The 23971-nt window shown below is 36.0% G+C and overlaps 1 protein-coding gene across 5 annotated transcripts in view; it reads left to right on the top strand.

The window, feature by feature from the left end:
- The window catches only part of Marchf7 (membrane associated ring-CH-type finger 7), a 41402-nt gene extending 19580 nt beyond the window's left edge, over nt 1-21822 (top strand). The window contains exons 2-11 of one of the 5 annotated variants that reach the window (XM_055600154.1): nt 1093-1257; nt 1874-2069; nt 4341-4508; nt 6167-7265; nt 9072-9241; nt 13743-13852; nt 16515-16628; nt 18090-18138; nt 20125-20149; nt 20515-21822. In XM_055600154.1, the coding sequence (XP_055456129.1) occupies nt 1105-1257; nt 1874-2069; nt 4341-4508; nt 6167-7265; nt 9072-9241; nt 13743-13852; nt 16515-16628; nt 18090-18138; nt 20125-20149; nt 20515-20527 (2097 nt within the window). In that variant the 5' untranslated portion in view covers nt 1093-1104 and the 3' untranslated portion in view covers nt 20528-21822. The remainder of the gene's footprint in view (nt 1-1092; nt 1258-1873; nt 2070-4340; nt 4509-6166; nt 7266-9071; nt 9242-13742; nt 13853-16514; nt 16629-18089; nt 18139-20124; nt 20150-20514) is intronic. The other 4 variants (XM_055600153.1, XM_055600157.1, XM_055600156.1 and 1 more) reach the window with 4 other exon arrangements.
- Nucleotides 21823-23971: the final 2149 nt, after the last annotated feature.

Here is a 23971-nt window from a genome sequence, read left to right as displayed (position 1 = left end):
CTGATATAATCTGATGGGCAGAAGTTAGGGAAGGAATGTATAGGCTTCCCAGGTGTGTACAAAGGGCTGAGAATATATTTGTTAAAGGATATGAAAACAGTATAAAAGATGTGTATGTGCTCTCTCTGCCTAGCTTTCTTCCCCTTCCCTTGACTTTGATTTCTCTCTGAGGGGAGGGCACCATGCTCCTCATTTTCTTCTCTAATTCCTCCCCCCTTTCTCTCCCTCCCCCCAAAAGGCGTATATATTAAGAAGGATGGCATGAGAGTCTGGGACAAATGTATATGAGGAAGAAGCTCAGGCATTGGAAGATAGATGTGTGTTTTGTTGGGCATCTTTCCATGCTTCTTAAACAGGCATAGGGAACCTTGGTTGGATGTTATTAAAGCTCTCCCTTCAAGGAGAAAGGTGATAGTAGTTTTCAGGTGACAATTTGATACTTTTTAAGTTTTAAAATTATTTTGTATATGCATGCACAGAGGGCAGAAGATAGTTTTTTGGAGTCAGTTCTTTCTTCCCTCCTTGTTCAGTCAAGTATTCACCTTGTTTCCCAGATGAATTGTTTATTCCTGGCTGGTAGATGTGAGAACTTCTTGATGAATTGGTGATTCCTCCCCTCCCCCAGTCCCAACCCCACCTCCCAAGACAAGGGTTTCTCTCTGTAGCCTTGGCTGTTCTGGAACTCACTTGTAGACCAGGTTGGCCTCAAACTCAAGAGGTCCTTCTGGCTCTGCCTCCTGAGTGCTGGGATTGAAGTGTTCAAAACCACCGCTGCCTGGCCTTGGTGACTTGGTAATTCTTGTCTCTGCCTCCCATCTCTGCCTCTCATCTGCATCATAGGAGTTCTGAGAGTATGATTTTTCTATAGATATGTATGGGTTCTGGGGACAACTCTGCTCATAGACTTGTAAGATTAGCACCTTTACTTGTGAGGCAGGCTGGGGCAGTTCTTAAATGGCTGCTTTCTTATTAATGAGACCCAAATTGTGTCTCAAACTAAATGTCTCAGAATAAACTGTTGCTGTTTGGGGAGTAGTGTAGGAGTGCTTGCATGTCTTTCCAATACAGTTAACACAATTTTACATTTCACAGGAAACCTTAAGAATGGAGTCTAAACCTTCCAGGATCCCGAGAAGAATTTCTGTTCAACCCTCTGGCTCATTAAGTGCTAGGATGGTGTCTGGAAGCAGAGGAACTAGTTTAAATGATTCTTACCATTCTAGAGACTCTTCCTTTAGACTGGATTCTGAATATCAGGTAGTATTTTAACCTGAATATGTACATAGTCAAAATAAAAAACTGTTGGTACATAAGGTTTTTTTTTTTTTTTCAAAATTGTTGCACCTGAGGCATACCCTACAATCTTAGATTGTTAAAATAAAAACAAAATAAGTAGTTAATTATTTTCAAAATGTGGGGACTTTAGAATTGTGGATGAGAGATTATATTCTTGTTTATAATACTTTCTGAAATTACAAAGCTTTGCATTTTGAAAGCAAATATTAAATTAAAAATTTAGCTGAAGCAGTGTGTGCTGAGATGGTTTTATCTGTGCACTAAAAATTTAATTCTCTTTTTCCAATCAGAATACTTACTAATCTGACTTTGTGTGTGCACAAAGCAGTGGGTGAAATAATACAATTCTTAAATATTGTAAATATTCTGTCTGATTGTAAATCAGTCTGTCTTGGGGGTTCTCTTAGTAGTAGTGTGTACCCTGTATCCTAGAGATGGGTCATTTCCAGCACAACCATCTCACCTGCCTTTTAGGAAGCTACATTACCAACAGCCTTTAACTTGATTATTTGAATGTTATTACTTTCTGTGAAGCTGAATAACTTAAACAGCAGTTATTTCTTAATGTTTTCAATAGTCTGCATCAGCGTCAGCATCTGCATCGCCCTTCCAGTCTACATGGTACAGTGAATCTGAGATAACTCAGGGCGCGCGAGCAAGATCACAAAACCAGCAACGGGATCACGACTCAAAAAGACCTAAACTTTCTTGTACAAATTGTACATCTACCTCAGCTGGGAGAAATATTGGAAGCGGTTTAAATACAGTATCAGGTAAGAATTTAACTCACTTTTTGTTAAAGTCACTTTATGAGTGTTTTTGAACAAAGCCCTTTCCCCCTCTGAGAATAAGTAATTTATTTACTTATTATGTACACAATGTTCTGTCTGCATGTTCACCTGCACGCCTGAAGAGGGTACCAGATCTCCTGATAGATGGTTGTGAGCCACCATGTGGTTGCTGGGAATTGAAATCAGGACCTCTGGAAGAACAGCCAGTGCTCTTAACCTCCGAGCCATCTCTCCAGTCCCCACCTCCAAGATTTTTAAGTTTTTAATTAGTTTATATAAGACAGTGGATTTGGAAATGCACTAGTTTGCAAAATTTTACATTAAGTTGGTAGTAAAAATGAAATCAACTCTTTTTCTTTTTGATTTACAACACAGAGAATGTTAGTAGATTTTAAGTAAGTAGAATAGTTTTTTGTTTTGGTTTGTGTTTTGGAGACACGGTCTCACTATGTAGCCCTGACTGGTCCACAACTTACAGAGTGTGGATTAAAGGCATATGCCACTATTTCGGCTCTAACATTAGTATGGATTAATCATATTGGTAAAAATCAAGTCAAGAGTCTTCTGTTGGTTATTTTTGAGAAAGACCTTTTAAAAGTGTTCCTGTGAAAGCCACATCTGATAAGCATTAAGCATTTTCTCATTATGTTCTTGAACTGATAAACATAGTATATGATACTTATTTTCATAAAATGTGAAAACTCAGTTAACAAGTTGAAAACTTAAGAGCTCTATATAAGGAATGAAAAAGTCAGGATTCTCAGTCTATAAGAATGACATAAAGCTCTGTGCTTCCTACATTTTATACTTAGGCTAATGTATTCCTGTTGTTCAAAAATCCTTGTTAGGAAAGCAGATTTTTTTCAGCTGAAGCTCTTCCAGTAAAATGTTAGACAATTCCTGAAGTTGTTTATAAAAGAAGACAAAACTTGTGATGACACAGTTAAAGAGAAAATTCTTTTCTTTCCTTTTTGTTTGTTTGTATAGTTCTGGCTGTCCTGGAGCTTGCTCTGTAGACTAGGTTAAAATATTTGTGCTTACCAACTGAATCAGTGTAAAGTGATTCCCTTCTTATTTTGATAGATAAGACCCCTAAGGGGAATACTGCACCTCTGATGGTTGCTAGAAGTGGTATGATGGGTCAGAGCATGCTGACCTCAGCTTTGTAGACACACATTACTTTGCAGAAACATCTTTGTTGTACATTTTGTGAAGGTGTAACATTAAGTTTACTGGGTGATTTCCCTCAATGTAGAAGAATTGTTAAAGCTGGGAAAGAAAGAAAGCTAGGTGTGACAGAACACGCCTTGAATCCCAACACTCAGGAGGCCTCACACTGGTGGATCTCTGTGAGTTCAAGGCCAGCCTGGTCTACAGAGCAAGTTCAGAACAGCCAGGGCTGTGATACACAGAGAAATCCTGTCTTGAAAAACAGGAAAAAATAAATAAAGATTCTACAACTAGGAAAGGAAGAGACAAAATTTCAAAGTAAATAGGGGACAATAGGTTTGAGAATTAATTTTGGTTAACTTTTTAGTGAAATCATATAAAATTTGGAATATTATTGCAAAAATACATTAATTCTTAAAAATAAAGAATGAGCAAGGGTATGGTGGTGCACACCTATAATCCCAGCACTAAGGGAGGTCAGAGACAGGCGGATCTCTGTGAGTTCGAGAACAGCCTGATCTACAAAGCCAGTCCAGGACAGCTAAGGATACACAGAGAAACCCTGTCTCGGGGGGAGAGGGGAAGATGAGTAAAATGTGACAGTAAAAATATTTCTAAGGCTGATAGACTATATGTTTAGAATATGCAAGTACTTCAGTCCAATTCTCAGCATGGAAAAAAAAAAACTTTTTCTGATGAAATTGTATTTGTCCTGTAACCCAGTTACCATATCAAAATAGCTTTGGCTTTGTTTTATTTTTTTATTTATTTTGAGACAGTCATATTATTTAACTCTGGCTGGCCTAGACTTTACTGTGTATATATCAAGTTGTCCTTGAACTCACAGAAATCTGCCTGTTTGATTCTGCCTCTGCCTCCAAGTAGTAGGATTAAAGCCACCATGCCTGGCTTTGGCTTCCTATATCACTTTTTGTTTTTATGAAGTGTAAACTCTATAAACTTGTAGCTATACGGCTAGGGATAGCTGTAATAATAGCTATCTTCAGTGTGCTACTAAAGATTAATGAGCCTCAGAAACCTTAAAAACCTTCTCTAAAATAAAACTTCTTCCATTACTTTAAGATTCTTCTTGGAGGCGTAGTCAGGTTCCCAGATCTTCATCAATGGTACTTGGTTCATTTGGAACAGACTTGATGAGAGAAAGGAGAGATTTGGAGAGGAGGACAGATTCCTCCATTAGCAGTCTTATGGATTATAATCACCGAAGTGGTGATTTCACAACTCCATCATGTATGTATAAACTATATTGTTAAGTATAGCTTATGTGTTAACATAGATGTTCTCTGTGTCATTGATAGGAATACAGTGGAGGAAATGAAGTGAATTTTAATTTCTTATGGAGATACCAGAACTGTGTGATGTTTTTTAGTTTCTTGTTTTACTTTTAAAGGTAGAAACAATGTAAAATAGATGTTCTTGAGTATTCAGATTCTGTTTTGTAAAATTTTTATACATGTTAGTGAAGTGTTACTAGATAATTCTTCCATACTATGGTCTGACTTGTCTCTAAGTCTTAAGTATGTACTACTAACTGAATTATGAAGTAACTATATTGATTATACTCTCTTTAGCTATTTTATGTGTATGAGTTTATTTGCCTAAATATATGTCTGTGCATTCCTGGTGTGCCTGGTGCCCAGGGAGGCCAGAAGAGGGTGACAGATCCTCTAGATTAGAGTTATAGATGGCTGAGAGCCACCATGTGAGTGCGGGGGGAATGGAACCCATGTCTTCTGAAAAAGCTAGTACTCTTCCCTGCTGAGCCATCTTTCTAGCCCCTGAACTCATCATTTTAAGGATTATGTGGAACTGTGTGCTTGTCTCGATCCTAATTAAATTTTCAAACGTTCTTTTTCTTTCTATGGGTAGACTTTTCAGAAACAGTCACATTAAGTAACTGAAAGAAAAGAGTGCTGATCAGAATAAACAAAAGTATTTTGCAAAAGTGGGGTTTGTGCTTAGTTTAATCAAAGTCTGGGACAGGAATAGATTCATCCTGTAACAGTTTATCCTTTTATTGGTCTCCATATGTTAGTACCATAATAAATGTACCTCTTACATAGGGTGTATAGGAAGTGTTTTTCTTATCCCCACTCTGACTGAAACAGTCAAGGAGGTCTGTTTTATCTTGCTGTTGTCCTTAAAGTAAGGCTATACTGTAACACAGACAAGCCTGGAACTCTGTGATCCTCCTCCCTGTGCAACCCAAGTGCTGGCCATGCTTCTTCTCCCTGCCCTACTTTTGAAAATGCAGATAACAGAAGGGCCTGTATTGACTCACAGTTCCAAACTGATATTAAAAGTCTTAGGTGCGGGAGGGAGCGTGGGATCGGGAGGGGAGGAGGGAGGGGCTTATGGGGGGATACAAAATGAATAGAGTGTAATTAATAAAAAATTAAAAAAAAAAGGCTTAGGTGTGTCTGATGAGTAACCATTGTTTTTAATTTTAAAAATTAAAGAACTTCTTACTGTTAGCAAGGTATATTATTAAAAAATTATATGGGCAATAACATACATAAAATAATCTTTGTATTTATTACATAGAATAAGAAGAATCTCCAAAACTATTTTCCTGTTGCACTGTATTACTTGGCCTCAAGTTCTGTATCAAATTAGAGAGTCTTCTGTTGTATCAGTTTCTCATTAATGCATTCAACTTGCTTCATCCACTTTTTTTATAAGCTTTCATACCTTGTTTTTGAATTGGTAGTGTTAACTTTACTTGGAAGTACTTCAGAAATATTTTTTTCTATAATAGTTAAGCTATTAGTTATAAGAGAGCAGTGTTTATTTCAAACCCTCTAGTCTTTCAGTTTAGTCAATAAATGTGCATTCAGTAATGCTTAAATTATTTCATAATTGGTTACCTTCCCTTCTTTCAAAAATAGATGTTCAAGAAAGAGTTCCTTCTTCATATTCACAGGGAGCAAGACCAAAAGAGAATTCAGTGAGCACTTTGCAGTTGAATTCCTCATCCACCAATCACCAACTGCCTTCTGAACGTCAGACAGCATCAAGTTCTAGGGACTCTAGCAGAAGTTCTTTCAGATCACATTTTTCTCCAAGACCGTCGGAATCTTTTCGCAGTAGTTCTCACCCCGCATTTTCATATCTTTCAAGTAGAGATGAAGCCCCGACTGTAAGCAGTTCAGAAAGGGTGGGCTCATCTCGGAGACCGTTTCAAGAATCCTCTGACAACGAAGGTAGGCGTACAACTAGGAGGTTGCTGTCACGGATAGCTTCTAGCATGTCATCTACTTTTTTTTCAAGAAGATCTAGTCAAGATTCCTTGAATACAAGATCACTGAGTTCTGAAAATTATATTTCCCCAAGAACCTTGACTTCACAGTCTCGGAATAGTGGAACATCATCTTCTGAAGTCAATGATGGCAGGGCATCTGAAGCTTCTCAGGGATTTAGATTTCTTAGGCGCAGATGGGGTTTGTCATCTCTTAGCCAAAATCATAGCTCTGAACCAGATGCAGAAAATTTTAATCACGAATCAGAAGGTAGAAATACAGGACCGTGGCTGTCTTCCTCATTTCGAAATAGATGCACCCCTTTGTTCTCTAGAAGAAGACGAGAGGGAAGAGATGGATCTTCAAGAGTATCTATGTCAGATGTACCACCTAGGTCTCATATTTTTACAAGAGAATCAAATGAAGTAGTTCACCTTGAAGCACAGAGTGACCCTCTTGGGGCTGCTACCAACAGACCACAAGCATCTGGAGCATCAGGCAGTGCCTCTGCAGGTGCCTCCACACCAGATTTGCCTCAGGGTGGAAGAAATACAGGAATCGCAGGGATTCTTCCTGGTTCCTTATTCCGGTTTGCAGTCCCGCCAGCACTTGGAAGCAATCTGACTGACAATGTCATGATTACTGTAGATATTATTCCTTCAGGATGGAATTCAGCTGATGGGAAAAGTGATAAAACTAAAACTGCACCTTCGAGAGACCCAGAAAAACTGCAGAAAATAAAAGAAAGGTAAATTTATATATTCAGCATATATTGTAAAGCTAGATTAGATGTAAAATAGTTTAAGATGTTCCTTAAACTTATATGTTTCTATGTCTTACAGACAAATGGTAGTAATATATAAGGTAGGTTCTGGAGTATGAATTTTAAAATGATCTAAGATTTTAATTTATCTTGATATACACAAACACAAATAATTTCTTTTTTCCATAGTTAGAGTATCACTAAGTGGAATTTAATTGGGAAGAGGAATCAAATAATAATGAATTGCCAATCTGTATTAGCCTTTAATACGTTAATTAGTTTACCACTTATTTTTGTGTTAGTTAAAACTACACATTTTTATTTTAAACAAATATTTTACTCTTCCTCGTAATATAGTCTTAATACTTGTTCATTATAGCAACTTCCTCTGATTGTAAGCTATCTGAAGAATGTAGCTTAGATTTCTTACCTTCAAATATAACTGTTGATCTTGGCTAGTCTACAATTCTATACCACTCTGTCTAGTTAGGTGGGTTTTTTTATTATTGTTTGGTTTTTTTTTTTTTGGTTTTGTTTTGTTTTGTTTGTTTGCTTGAGACAGGATCTCACTTTGTAGCCCTGGTTGGCCTGGAACCATAGATATCCACTTGTTTCTGTCTTCAGTGTATTTGTTTTAAAGACACATACTGCTACCGCAGGTTCTGGTTGTATCATTTTAAAACCACATTTATTTTGACAGAGTTTGCAGTATATATTTTTGTATGTTTATTGTATTTTGCCTCGTGTATGAGGATTTTAAGACGACTGATTAAATTAATAAACACAAAAATTGGATCTACTTAGTAAAAAGTAATTAAAATATGAATGGAAGAATGATAAATATAAAACAAAATGTTCAGCTTTTCAGAATAATTTGTGCTTGGTGTCATGTTTCTGATTAAGCTGGGGCACAAAGTCGACTGCCTTATAGTTTGTGTGTCTCTTTCTGTAAATGTTTGGCTAAATTCACTTACACTGTCAGGCTGTATTTCAATAGCAGTTCATCTTTCAGTGCTGTCTGTTTACTGATTGCCACTTTATGTGCCATCAGTGAACTAACAATGTGAATTTTAACAGAAAACTCTGCTCATTACAAAGTGAATTCACATATAAATAATACATGTTAAATGGAGGGCAGAGGAAAATAGAAAATGTTGCATGTTTTATTATCTTTTTTAAAGATTTATTGTGTATACAGTGTTTTGCCTGCATACATGTATGCACTCCAGAAGAAGGCACCAGATCTCATTATAGATGTTTGTGAGCCATCGTGTGGGTGCTGGAAATTGGACTCAGGACCTCTGGAAGAGCAGCCAGTGCTCTTAACCTCTCCAGCTCCCATGTTGGGTGTTTTAAAAGCCTTCCTTTATAGATACCAGAATGATTTAGTAAGATTGTTGAGAGTAGAGTAATGGAGAATTTTTAAGTCTTATTTGTTTTGATAATATGTAAATGAGAAACAGATCAGTATGTACTTAAGTCATCGAAGTAGTCTTAAAATTCTTCTGCAGTTGACAAATGGACAAAATAGAATACTTATATAATTAAAATCTTAGTGATTGTGAAAGAGGCGAACTTAAGATGCGTTACCAAAGACAAAAGGTAAACCATTTGAAGATGAGTGACGGTATAATAGGTTTTATTTACTTTAGCATTTTAGTCACAATAACATGAGCTTTGGTTTCTTTCTTGATTATCTTTTTTTTTTTTTCAATGAAAGAGTGAAATTGTTTAAAAATGGCCATCTGGGAGGAATTAAGGTAGCTCTGGAATGTATGCCTTCTTTTTCAGCCTTCTCCTGGAGGACTCTGAAGAAGAAGAAGGGGACTTATGTAGAATTTGTCAGATGGCAGCTGCATCGTCCTCCAACCTACTGATAGAGCCATGCAAATGCACGGGGAGTCTGCAGTATGTCCATCAGGACTGCATGAAAAAGTGGCTGCAGGCCAAAATTAACTCTGGTAAGAGACACCGCCCTGTTAGAGACTTGTTTTCAAATGTGTTTCCAAGAGATACACATTGTAGGCATTTCAGCTGACAAATTTTTCATAGTTTATTATTAAGTTTGTTTATACTTGTATCTATATAAAATTATAATTTAACCAGTGATTGTGGCATATACTAATCTTTTAGTTAGGCACATTCACCACTTAGCTATGTATTTTGAAAAAGATTTATTACCCGTGTCATTTAGTAGATTGTCAGGGAATTCTTTGATGTGTACTGTATGTTGTTTGGCGAGTCAGGCACAATTGCAGAACTGGGGTTTATAGCACATTAAACAAGGCATACAAGGCACCTGCTTTGTGGTGTTGGTTGTTAAGGGAGCACCTTTCTTAGAGTACACCATTTAATTTTAAACCTTGATAATAAGGAAATGGCTTCCAGAACAAAAAGAATATTTTAGCAGAGAAAGCAGCTAATAAAGAATGACTTAGGTGTATTTGAGAAACTGAGTGGTGCATGGTTAGCAGGCATTCAATAGTTGGGTAAAGGTTTGGTTGATACAGTTGGGATAAGAGTGACTAGCAGAAGCTAGCTCATGCAAAGACTTTTAAAAATAGAGGCTAGAACTTGAATTTTTACCTAACTATGATGGGAAGCCACTGAAGGGAGCAGAATTGAAAAGATCTTAATTTTTTGGCTGCTTTAGAGAATAGATGTCTGGGTAAGACCAGACCTGTAGGAAATCAATTATGGTCTGTTGTCAAAACTCTTGCTGGAGTTGGTAATGGATAGTTAGCATGTGGTATTGTTGATAGCAATCATAGAACTAGGCTAGTGTAGGTATGTTTTAGAGGTAGGTTCATTGAAATTTGCCAGGAAATTAGATGTGCTAGGATGAGGGAGAAAGACTAGAGAACATCTGTCTTTACGTTACACAAACAGGCCTCTTACTGAATAAGAAAGCTGGAAATGAATCAGATTGAGACAGGTAACTCAGTTATATTTTAGATATATTCTGTATTTGAACTTCATTTTAGATAACTACACAGAAACATCAGATAGGCTGTTGGCTAGACAAGCCTCCACATTTCAGAAGGAGCACTCAGAGTCAGTTTCCAGTACCACAACATTACCATAAGCAACAGTGGAAGCTTTGAGGTTAAGTAAAGATCGCCTAGAGAAAGATAAGGTATCAAGGAAATGGGCTAGGACAGATCCCTGGGGCACCTCAGAAGATTTGAGGAGCAGCCTCCAGTCAGATTGGTGGTAAGAAAGTGGGAAAATGTTACTTTGTATAGCCAAAATAACTGTGTAAAAGTGGGTATGAATAACTTAGCATTGCTAAGGAGTGAAGAGTCCTAAGATACTAATTTATAAAATGTTCCAGGGGTATGCTTTAGCAGGATGGGGTGCTTGTTGTGCAAACTTGAGGACCTCAGTTCAGTTCCTCAACAGCCTTGTCAAAGCCTGGCATCACCCTAGTCATAGCATTGCAGTTAGGAAGATCCAGGAGCTCTGTGGCCAGTCAGTCTAGCTGAATTGGAGAGTGTTAGGTTCCGTGACAAACAGTCTCAAAAATTAATGTAGAGAACAAAAGAGGAAGATACCCAGTGTCAACTTCTGGCTTCCATGTGCACACACGTGAACATATGCACATATATGCATCACATATGCACAAAAATGTTTAAAAACCATGAAATGATAGGATGGTTAATACGTATGTTAAGGGAGATATGCTACCTTATAGGCTCTTTTTCCAACAAACTGAGATAAAAGGTAGCAAATTAGAATATTATGTGGGGTCAGGGAAAACATCTTTATTTTGAAGTAGGAAACCATTTGAGCATGATTGTGAGAAGCTGTTGGGGGGTGGAATCCGTGAAAAGGAACAAAAGATGAGATCAAGAGCATAAGTTGAGTAAGAGAAGAGCTATTTCATGTCCAGAAAGGTAGTGTAGGTATGAGTGTTGAGTATTCTGTTGCTTTGGTAAAAAAAAATGTATGATCTGCTGTATAAATGTTGCTATTTTCTTAAGAGAAAGAGATGTTTAATTGATGGATAGGTTAGCAGGTCTTTAGATGCTGGGAAAATAACTTTCTGAGATTAAGATTTTTAGGTAACATTAGTGTCCATAAAGTAATTTTAGAGCTGAGGGAAATGGTTTAGTGGCCTCTCATTTTTAAGAAAGTGGTTTATTGAGTCTTTGACACATATGTGGATTGGAATTCATTGAGCTTGGCTCCTTTGCTAGGTCAGTAATGAATAGAGTTAATATGTGTAAGATAATTTTGGTTTTGGGAGTTTATCAGGAGGGGACTTAAAGATACCAATGTAATGTCATAATGTTTAAATATGCTGGAGAATAGGAATTTTTAAGTTTTATTGTATTCTTATGGGACCATTATATGCTGACTAAATATTCTGTGACAATTTGAAGAAAATATAATGATTTCACATACAACTCAGGCAAATAGATAACACAGTTTCTCAACTTGGTACTTTTTCTTTCTGTCATGTTCAAAAGAAACTCCCAATGCTCCAAATTCCAAAAGGTGGTCCATGTATCCAGAAATGAACTCAGCCTGGAGGAGTGCTGGCTGTTAGATAAAAGTCCGCACATCTCAGGAGCGTGTAAAACCAGTTCCCCTCTGCCAGGAGGAGGGGTCTACAGCTGGGATACAAAGTGAATAATATGTAATTAATATAAAAAATAAAAAATTAATTTAAAAAAGTAGCCTAAAGGAAAAGTGTATGCCAAATTTAATTAAAACAAAAACAAATAACTGGCAGCAGGTGCATATGGCTCTCCATTGACGTGTACTTGTGGTTGCCTGTCAAAGTGCATGCTGGCCTCTCAGCTTCTTCAGTATCACAAGTAACCTCTCTGGCATCTTAAAGCCTCCTTTCCAGCATGCTGGCTTCTCACCTCTCCATAGTTCCCTCCTCTCTTCATAATGCCAAGGCTTTTCCTGTCTCTGCTGTTCTCTGTTCACTCTTCCCTTTTATTCTCTCCTCTCTTGCAGATAGCCTTGGCCATGGTCAGTCACTCTACATTTTTCTTTCTCTGCTTTGGAGTCCTTTAGATACCTTTGCTTGTTTTCTCTCTCTTACAATAAAATCCTTCCTGCTGATAATGGAGTGCTCATGTTCACAGTTTCTTTGCTGTGCCCTTTGGCATACACTTTCCTTTAAGCTACTTTTTTTTAAATTGAATTTTTATTTTTTTATATTAATTACAGCTTATTCACTTTGTATCCTAGCTGTAGCCCCCTCCCTCATACTTTAGGCTACTTTTTAAGGAAAGAGTTTGATGTTCTTACTCGTTTCCCAATCTCTAAAGTTATAGATTGGTGCAAGTTCATTCAAGGAATGCTACCCATAACACTTACTTTAGGACAGTTTTTAGTTGGAAGCCATGTCTCATAATCCTAAATAGTGGGGAAGTGCACACATGTAATTGGATGTGACTACCTGTTAAAGTGGGGCTATTGGGCTTACAGTAAGTAATCAAGTCCTGAGTGTGACAAAAGTTCTTCTTTTTAATTGTGGCAAAACTACTATGTGTAGGGAATGGAGAGATGGTTCAGAGGTTAAGAGCACTAGCTGCTTTTTCAAAGGTCCCATGTTCAGTTCCTAGCAACCAAATGGTGGTCCATAACCATCTATCACGAGATACTGCCATGTAGGCATATTTGCACTGCAGAATATTGCATACTAAACAAGTAAATCTTTAAAAAAATACTATGTGTGTGAGAAAATTAACCACTTTGACCATTTTACAGTGTGTAATTTTCAGTAGTCAGCTTTAAAAACTTTTTCATAACCCATCATAGAAAATTTTTATAGTCAGTAAGCTGTAACTCTCTGCTTGTCATCCTCTTCACCGTCCCTGAGAACCGTGGTCTGTTGTTGGCCTCTTTATATTTGCATATTCTGGTTGTACCATATAAATGAAATAGTAAAGTATTTGTCTTTTTATGTCTTCTTTATTGACATATCTTGGGTTCAACCATATGATAAAATATTTTAGGACTTAATTCTACTAGTTGCTGAAATGAGCTCCTTTTATCTGGACAAAGGTGAGCTCTTTTTACCTCTCCTAGTCAGTAGGGCAGGCACATTGCTTAGCCCACATGCGATACCAAAAATAGTGCTCTGAGTCTGTAACTAGTGTTTGTGATGCTACGTCATTAAACATTACTTTCATGATATATCAGTATACTTCAGGAGGAAGTATGAAGTACAGGTAACATTCCTTTGCCTCACTGTCAGATTCCTTTAATTACAGGATGTATGAATACAGGATTTAAAAAAGGTATCTAATGATGGGTGGAGACATGAATATCACAGTATAGAACATGACATGCCTATTTGTCATTGTATATCATTTTACATACATTATTTATTTATTACAATATTGTGATCTCATCTTTCATGCTTTCTATGCCCCAATATTTCAAACCTTGAACTTAGGACAGAAAAGCTTTATTATTTGCAATTGGATTTTTTGTCAGGTTCTTCACTAGAGGCTGTAACCACCTGCGAACTCTGTAAAGAGAAGTTGCAACTTAACCTGGAGGATTTTGATATCCATGAACTACATAGAGCTCATGCAAATGAACAAGTTAGTATATTTTGCCTAATTTGGTAAGTGTCTGTTGTGTGCTTAAGTGACCGCTCTTGAAGAAAAGATTAAGTCATGGTCAGAAAACCTGCATTAATAATTTTATCATAATTCCTAAGATATGAATTTATAATTTAATTTAAAAATTCCCTTTAAATAAAAGACTAAGTTAAAACTGTCAGTAAACCTAAAAATGAATAGAAGTTTAGGAAATTGGGATGCCAACCTTATTACTCCAGTATTAAATGATCTAGTTGGAAGGAACAACCCTTTGTTTTTCCTCCTTGTTGAAGGAAAATTCTAGGAGAAGCATGCATGTTCAAGGGAAGTATGAGGGCTATTTCATCACAACAAAAATAAATCCATTACTCAGTGGTTCCTTGTTTCCTTCTCTTAACTCCCTGGCATCTACCAATATGTTACTCAATATCAGGAACCAATCTTGGTTGGATGATTGTTGGTTGAGTTTCAAGACAAGTTTTCTTTGTGTAGCCCTGGCTGTCTTGGAACGTACTTTGTAGACCAGGCTGGCCACAAAACTCAGAGATGTGCCTGTCTCCCTCTCTCTCCCCCTCCATCCTCAGGGTGCTAGGATAAGGTCTTGTGCCGCCACTGCCTGGCAGTGTATTATAGATTTACCAGCTCAGGGTAATCCATGTTGACAAAATCACACAGTATAAGGTATTTTTGTGAATGATGTTTTGAAGACCTAAGTTCTTTTCCCAGCATCCATGTTGGATGGCTCACAACTGGCATCTGAGGACTCTTAACACTCACCTGCATATACCCACATAAAAATTTGCATATGTACACATAAAATAAATTTTAAAAACATAATGTGAAACAGATATTGTTTGAAGGCCTGATAAAATCCCTGGATTTACAGCATACAAATATAAATTCTATACATGATTTAGTATACTCTCAACACTTGAAAGTAATTGCATAAGTCCAGGTTTAAGAGTCACTGATCAGAGCCTGGCAGTGGTGGCATATACCTGTAATCCTAGCACTTGGGGAGGCAGAGGCAGACAGATCTCTGTGAGTTCAAGGCCAGCCTGGGCTACAAAGCAAGTCCAGGACAGTCAAGGCTACAGAGAGAAACCCACCAACAAACAAAAAACCAGACCAAAACATAAGGAATCACTGATCAGAAGAACAAAACAGTAGCTGCTACAGTATAGTGTTACTTTATGCCAGTTATAATGTTTCATTCTCTAATGAGCTAGTTGTGCAAAAGAAACCCACTCAGTATAGTGATAGTGTTAAAATTTTCAGGCACCTGAACATTAATATCTTAAAGAATAAGGAAATTAAGAAAGGTGGAACGATACAGAGACATGTGGTATTGTCTCCTACAAAGAGAAGTCACAGTTATTTTCTCTTGCCATCCTTAGATGTTTGACTCTCTTAAACTAAGTCACATGTTTTTCATTTAAAAGTTTGTATTTTTATTTGATCTTTTGAATGAGCTGCATTCTTACACAGGTTCAGTCATTGTAAAGACTTGGACTTATTTTATATATGAATCATGGATTCTAGTGGCTAGAGTTATCTTAATTTTAAGTGATTAGTTTAATATAATGTTACTCCTTTTTAATTTTATCTTTTGCAATGTGCTAAGCATGTAAAATTTGATTGTTGTTCAATTATTTTGTTTTGACACAGGATCTCATAGCATAGCTCTGGATGACTTGGATCCTGCTATGTGTAAACCAGGCTAGCTTTAAACTCATATCTACCTGACTATATAGCTCCCCCCTCCCTGAGTGATGTGATTAAACGTGTGTGCCACCATGCCTAGTTTATAACCATGTATATTATAAAAACCAAAAAACCTTTTCCACATACATGATTTTATTCAGTTAAAATAAATGTCAAAATCATTAAACTTTTTAATATTTAAGTTCAATTTTTAATGATAGGTAGAATTTGATGAACATTTTAAAAAATTAATATTAGCATACAGTTCTTAATTTCAGATGTGTTTGTTATTCAAAGCACATACAATTGACTCTTCACTATAAAAATTAAAGGGACAGAGTGGATCTTTTTTTTTTTTTTCCAGAGCTATGTTTATATTGGTAGAATGCTAGTCTGCATTCCTAGGATACTAAGTGCATTCTTTAGGACCACCAAAAAAGGCAAGAAGGAGAAAAGATAAAGGAGGAGGATACACATAATACTGTGTTTTGAAACTATTTAGAATTTCTCAGTCTTCTACTCCCAAGGTGGCCAAAAAAGGATGCCAGTATCAATGTGTGTTTGTATGTATCACCTTTAAACTAAACCAAAACCCAAACTGCTGTATATCACGTTTGGTATAAATTAATAGTACACACTATAGATTTAGGTTAAATGAAACAGTAAGTTTTTTAAGTAAACTGAAATAATTATTAGTCCCTTATAAAAGGAAATCTGTTAGCTTTATAGAAAGCTAATATTACCTCATCAAATGCTTTAAAGGGTAAACTTTTATATAAATGATTAAAAGGAGGTAGACTGAGGAAAGATTGACCTGTGTAAGGCAGCCTTACATTTTGATAAACCTTTTTATGAGCTGTGTCTGAATACGTTTCCTTTAGTTTATCAGTAAACAGTGGCTATCAGTCACAATCCTAATTTTCATTCTCTGTTTCTTCTCTTTGCTTCCTCCTTTAAGGCTGAATATGAGTTTATCAGCTCTGGTCTCTACCTAGTTGTCTTACTGCACTTGTGTGAACAAAGCTTCTCTGATATGATGGGAAATACAATTGAACCAAGCACTCGTGTTCGAGTAAGTAGTATGGCCTTGGGGAAAGGGGAGGGTACGGTGCGACAAGAATTTGTCTCGTGTTCATATCCTGATTTCTTTGTGGGAGACCCTACTTTCAAATATTTCTTAACAGTGTAAATAGTCTATATTTAATGGAAAGTGCTGTCTTCTATAACAAATATCCTAATTTTGTCATAGGCCATTTAGAGAAAGAAGTGATTTTTCAGCTCTTGCAAGTAAAATATTTCAAGGAGAAACAGTCAGAATTGAAAACACCCAGAAAAACATTATTTTTAATTTATGGAAAGAAATCCCTTAGCATTACATCTTAGAAACGTGAAATTGAGTTCCAGAGGCCAAAAGAATATGAAAGATGAACTGTTTGTTTGTTATTCTGTCAAGGGTTACCCTTTTCTAACATTACCAACTAAGAAAGGAACTAGTGGCTGTAAACAATGTTCAATGTTAACTGTATCTTTAAGCTAGCTTTTTGTTAGGTATTTATAATTAATCAGTGTCTTTGCCTCAGTGAATCAGAAGTAATTTACACTCTATTGCCTTGTCCATTTTGTGTATTTTTGTCTTATTGCAACATTCTAAACACTTCCTATCTTGAAATGTGTTCATAATTCAGTAAACTATATGTGAAATTAACCATTTTTATAATTTTTAAATATATAAAACTTAAAGTTCATGTTAATGTACAATGATTTCATCTTTAAAATGATAAAAAGTATAATTCAAAATACATGTTGCTATTCTAAGTTACTACTTTCATGTGCTTCCTCATTAGATGGATATTGAAGTGACTCAGTTGATAATTACATTCTCTAACAATAAAGAAAACTGATGTGCTGTAATTATGGGTGCTCTTAGGTTTTCTGTTAATGTTTAAGTACTTCAGAAGTCATGTGACCCTATTTGGAGTTAATACCATAAAATAATTTCTAAAATGGTGTGTTAATTCTTGTGAATGAAACAAACATAGAAAGCTTATAAAGGAAGGTCTATTGAATTCAGCATTTCTGAAAAAAAATAAATAAAGTTAAAGTTAAGACTACAGTAGGAGTTATTTTTAGTATTTTATTTTACAAGCATTGAGTTGTATACATCTATACAGCAATCAAATGTAGGCAAGCAAACATCAGTTCATTTGGACCCAGAAAACAAAGTTTTGCTTCTTCCCTTCTTTGATTTCATAATATTTTAAAATGTTAGGAAGACAGTATTTTATTGGATAAAATTGTTTGATTTTATTTGCTCCCAATTTCATGATGCTGTTTTCCCCGGGATTAATAGTGATTATATAAAATGTAACACAGTATCCTTAATGTTATAATTTTTGTTGTTGGGGAAGAAAGACCCTGTTTAAAGGATTAAGATGGTGTTTGACTTTAAGTACAAATAAATCTCCTAAACTGATTCTCTTTAGATCCATTTGCAACATTTAAACTACTGTATTTCTTTCTGCATTGTTTCTAGTTTATTAACCTTGCAAGAACTCTTCAGGCACATATGGAAGATCTCGAAAGTAGGTGGAATTTTCCCTCCCCAGACTTGTTGAATTTACTTTTGCAAATTAAACCCACAGAAAAAAAAAACCTAAGTGTACTTACTCTTTTGTACCAAATTGAGCTTTGGTTTTAGGCTTAATACTACTATAATTATTGATTTGGATAATATGGATTGGATAATAGACTCTAGTTCTTTAAATATTTTTTTAAATTATGTTTAAGTTGTGGAAGGAGGTAATGTTAGCCACTAATATTTTCAGTAAACCACTCTGATTTTATTATTTGTGATTAAAAGGAAAACAAACTTAGCTACTAAATAATTTCTGTTAAGGCTTTGTATTTTTTAATATATGAAGAAAATTTACTTTTTATTCAGTTTCAGATCATGAAAGGTTTTCTTTAGGCTTGTGTTTGGTTCCAGGAAAATAAGAAAAAGAGGCCAAAGTCCCTAACAGAAGGGTTTTGTGTATTCTTCTTTACTTACAGATAGCTCTTTGTGAGCTTTTAGTGCATAGGCAGCTCGGATTTCTCAGGATCACCTTGTGAGGCTCTGTAAGTGGTGACACACAGTCCCAGGTCTTATAGGCGTTTCCCCAGCCTGCTGTCTTCTGATGTGTTACAGCACATCTGTGCTGCTTCAGACCACACAGGGACCAATTGGCTTTAGAACAGTTTCTGGGGAAGATTTAAACCCGTCTGATGCCTACCAGAGCTAGCAGTACAGTCCTAAGTGTCTCAAATGTGTATTTTCATGTTGATAATGCACTTCCGTCTTTAGAATACCTGTTAACCTATAAGGTGTGTAAGAGTAATACCTTTAGGAGACTAGCATCCTTCGGAAATAATGTGAAAAGAATCCAGTCCTCATAAAAACTTTTTACTTCTTCAGTGTTTTAAGACATGGCCTTCTAGAAAGAAGTATTGTTGTGTCTATAATTTTAGGTTTTGACAGGATTTGAAATAAAATCGGACAGCACATTTTTAGTTTTTTAATTATTTGAAACTAGCCAGTTAGAACTGATATTCACTGTGATTTTTTTTAACTTTATAACATTCATAAAAATGTGTCATTGGCTTATACAAAAGTTTAGCTTTGTTTCGGAACATTATAATTTATATTTTGGTAGATGATATGGTGGTCATTAGTTTATTTTCCCCAAGGTTTCTTAACTTTTAAAAAATATTCTCATTTCAAATTCGTAAACATGGCATGGTCTTCTCCCTATATGCGAGAGAAGACAAAGACGGAGGTAAAATGCATACAACTTAAGCTGACAAGGGGAGGTGGTGGTGCCTCAAATGAATCTCAGATTACTAGAATATTGTTATAATCTGAAAATCAGCTGATTTGTGTTCTGTGGAGTCAGTCACCTAGAAAACATGACATTCCCTGTTCAGTGCAATATCCTGTGATACAGAACTTCACAACAGGGTTCGTATCTGTCATGAGCTAGCTATGACTTATTACATGTAGATTTATCCATAAATGTTTAAACAGTTTTTTTGCCCTTCCTTTGAGTTGATCCAGTATCCTAGAGTACATACACATTAAGCTTTTCTGCTCTTGATAATACTGAAGAGCTATCAGTTAGATGTTTATTCCAAAGAACTTAGATTTTCTCTAACAAATAATCAGGTTATATAATACATAAGTTCTTACTGCCTTAGCTATCTCAAAGGCATTCCAGGATGCTTTATATTAATTCTCTGTCAGTAGTAGACACTGAAAAAATTGAGGTTAGGAATGTTATTTTTAAAAATGATGTTTCTGAGCATTTGGGATAATCTCAACAGCAGGTTTTTTGTTGTTGGTTTTTTTGTTTTGTTTTCTTTTTTCTGAATCAGATTAAGATAGGCTGTGTCTATATAAAGCTTTACTTACTCAATAGAGCTTTTCCTTGGCATTGTATAGACATAGCTTTGATGTAACTTGCAAGAACATCCATAACCTGTTATTCTATGTACATTTTTTTTCACTCTCATCGGATGCATCAAACATGCAGCGGTAATAAGCCAGATTCTACTCAGGTGTGTGAGAGCACTTGCCTCAAATTCACTTTTCCTCTGGTGTATGTTTATAGACATATCATTAGCTACTGTGAACACAAACTGGGCTCAGAAACATTTCTTAAAAGATGCTCTTAAACTACATTTTTAAGCATTTTCATTATATGGAAACTATATAACATCACAAAAAGATGTGGGGGTGGGGATATTGTGAATGGGTATCACCGACAGTCAAGCCACCCTAACACTATCATGATAACTTTTACCATTTCGACCGAACAGTATACTAAATTGGGATTAAGTCATTGCTGCTCTGGCTTCATGTTTACAAGTCATTATCGTACCCCTTAAAAATCATTCTTCATCATCCTGTTTTCTCTCAACAGCTTCAGAGGATGATTCTGAAGAAGATGGAGACCATAGCAGAACATTTGATATTGCCTAACTTCATTTAAGACAAATGGATGATCTGTGAACATGTTTATTAAAACTGGCAATTAAGTATGAATAATTTTGTGAGGGAATGCCTATTAGATAAATTGACTATATATAAAAATGAATATATATACATACATGTATAAATGTAAATATATATTCATTCTCAAGTGTTGCTGAATTGAAATTCTTCAGCTGGACCTTTTAACACTGGCCAGCAACTCTTATGTTTATAATATGTAATCAAAAACAGTTTTTCTTTCCGGTGAGTGGGAAAGCATTATTACCCTTGTTTTAAATACCTAAGCAATGCTCATCAACTTTTTTCTGTGTTACGATTACTGTAGTCATATTTATGGGAAAAAAAATGTTTGTGTATTAGTCTCTTGCTAGTGAAAAAAGTCAGATAAAATGTACTTTTGAAATAAAATGCCAATGGCACCTAATTAGTTTTCCTTTTTAAATGCCTTAAGTTACAGCCACATTTTGATAATCATTTACTTCCAGTGTTTAATTTTTTTTTTTTTTAAAGAATGGGAAGTTTGAAGAGCATTATTATTAGGTTTCCAAATTTAATTTGAATTCTAAATTCACTTAGCAATAAAACCTAATTTTTAAGAAAAAAGTATGTAAAAGATGTAGAAATGATGGATAATTTTTGTATTGATTTGCAAAAATGCAGACTATATTTGATAGGCCATGGTATGTAGGTATTCCTTTCAGGAATATTACAGCTGTTAATTATATCAATTGCCAGTCAAATGATATTTGGTTAAAATTATTGAAAATCTCAAGTTAACAGATTATTTTTTTAAAGCCCACATTCAAAGTTTAGAACACTGGTTTTCAATGTGTTTTTTAGTGTTGTCACTTTATATAGAAATACAAATAACCTATTTGGATCCTGGTCATTTTTAGCTGTTCCTTGGTAATTCTGAGCATTTATTTGATGATTGTTAATATTTTTCACTACCTTTGCAAAACAGATGAATTACTCAACATGAATGAGTTTGCACTATGGTCATAAGTTGTGTAAACTTCCATAACTGTTTCCACTGTCAACGCCCTTACGATATACATTTACACTTTCAGGTGGTTTCAGATTAGTCCAATGTTGTGGCAACAAACAATTTTTGCAAAACCTAAATAGAAACCATGTAATTTCTCAAATGTGAATGAACAGTTTGCCTACACTTATCTTAGTTTGTTGGTCTTAATGTAAAATCTTGGCTTGAAATAAAGTGATACTGATTGATTTATTTTAGTTTGAACTCTTTTCATTTTAAACTGGTCCTCAACGAGAAATTCTAAACTCCTTAGTGAAGAATTTAGTTAAAACTTCATACAGTTTTATTTCATACACTAATCTTCAAATATTTTTTCAAGTTTTTTATTTTCTGTGTATAAGTGTTTTGCCTGCCTATATAACTTTGCACTAAGTCCTTGTAGTGTTTTTGGAGGCCAGAGATGGCTTTGGATCACCTGGAACTGGAGTTAGAGTAGCTTTGAGCTGCTGTGTAAGCGCTGATGACAGAACCCAGGTCCTCTGTAAGAGCAGTAGAGACTCTTAAATTAACCCTGAGCCATCATCTCTTCAGCCCCTGAACATGCTTTCAACTTTTGTTTTCAGTGCATTGTCTTAAGCAAAAGCACAAAATTTAAGAATGCTAATTTAAACATTTTCTCTCCTTAGGAACTGAATTTGAAATATAAAATACTTTTATAAACTTCACATTAAAATTTAGCTTCTTAACCCACCAAATTCTGACACGGCAAAAATGTTCTGTAATTCAGTCATACATAATCTGTTATTAACTACTCGTTGGTAAGTGCTAACGTGACCATCTGAGGATGGGGGTGGGCCTGAGAGGCCGTGTCTCAGTAGATAGTAAGTGCGTGCTGTGAAAGCCTGGGGACCGGAGTTAGGTCCCTGTTGGCCCTTGTGTCTACAAAGCCCCAGTGCTGTGAAGAGGTGAAGTCGGGAGGAATTCTGGGATTGTGTGAGAGACTGCCAGCCGTATTTGTGCTGCTCTGACCTCTGTACGTAGGCCTGTGCACAGGTGTGTGCGCCGTGCACAGCACGGAAACCAGAAGTGGGTGAGGAAGGGCTCATGGGTTGTTAGTTTTAAGTTAGACAAGTCAAGAGACTAAACGATAAAGATGTAACTTAAAATGTTAACTCTGTATACCTATATCTTCCTAAAATAAATACATTGTCAGGACTTAGGGTCGATCATGTTGTTCTTGTGCACTAGGCCGGCCTTGCAATCTTCTCCCAATCCCATTGTCATTGACATGGTGTAGCAGCTTCTTCATTCTGAGTGCACCTGATTAGGCTATCTTATTACTGTTAATGCTAAAAGTAAATAATGGTTGTGATGGTTCATCTGGCAGTTTACCAATAATTAGTGGTTTAATGTGTAAAGAAAATTAAGGGCCAGGAAGATTGCTCAGTATAGCGTGACGATCCTGTCTGTTGTTGTTGTTGTTTAGACTGGTCTTTGTTGCGCATGGTGCTGTGGGGTCAGAGGTACACAGATCCCAGAATTAACTTGCCAGCCAGACACACCTGCTCCAAAAACAAACAAAGAAACAAAAAAACCAGCCTAAGGAATGGCATCCCTTGCCTTGCACCCGTGTTATGCCAGCATACATAACCATACACACATACAATTAAGGTTTGGCGTTTACTGGTGCCTGTAGACCAGTTGAAAATGAAGTCACACATTGATCAAATAACTTCAAACTCAACTTTTTAGAATGTCGTTAGGTAGCACTTGTCTAAATTAGTTCTGTACACACACTATTTGGTGCTACTTCATAATGAAATGTTCTGCATGCTGCCCCATATGACATCAAACCGTGTGTGAGTTGAGCACTTAAAATGCAGCTAATAGAATTGAGTGGATGAATTTTAAACCGTATTTAATTTTAACTTAAAGAGCCACATGAATCAGTTTTCTGGAGGTAATAGCATTGATACCAGTTACTAAAAGAACAGGAAGAAAAGTAGCATTTACTGTTAGCACTCTGAATCACTACCAGTAAGGTAGACATACAGCTGGTGTCAACTGATAGACCATTGGCTGTTTTAGTGTCACGTCGCTCTTGGTAAGTTACCTATCCCCTTTTTGTGGTTAGAACTGCTACTAGATGCAAGTTTGAAGATTCTCTCCACTTCATAGACTGTCTGAGAAATAGTTTATGGAAATAAGTAGTGTCCCTAATTGTGATACAAAGGTGTTCCTGGTTCACAGTGGCCACTGACATGTAGGATAAGAAGTAGTGCTGTGTCTGAGATTGAAAACTGCTAAAGGAAATGAGAATTACTTAAGCTTTCCTTCATTTTTTGTTGTCAATGAATTGTTAACTCGTCTTTAAAAGTATGGTAAGTGTACCTGAACCCGA

This window comes from Psammomys obesus, unplaced genomic scaffold, assembly GCF_907164565.1.
Source record: "Psammomys obesus unplaced genomic scaffold, mPsaObe1.curated_primary_1811, whole genome shotgun sequence".
In the NCBI taxonomy this organism is placed as follows: Eukaryota; Metazoa; Chordata; class Mammalia; order Rodentia; family Muridae; genus Psammomys; species Psammomys obesus.
Note: the sequence above shows the minus strand (reverse complement) of the source record. Positions and strands in the feature narration are given on the sequence as shown.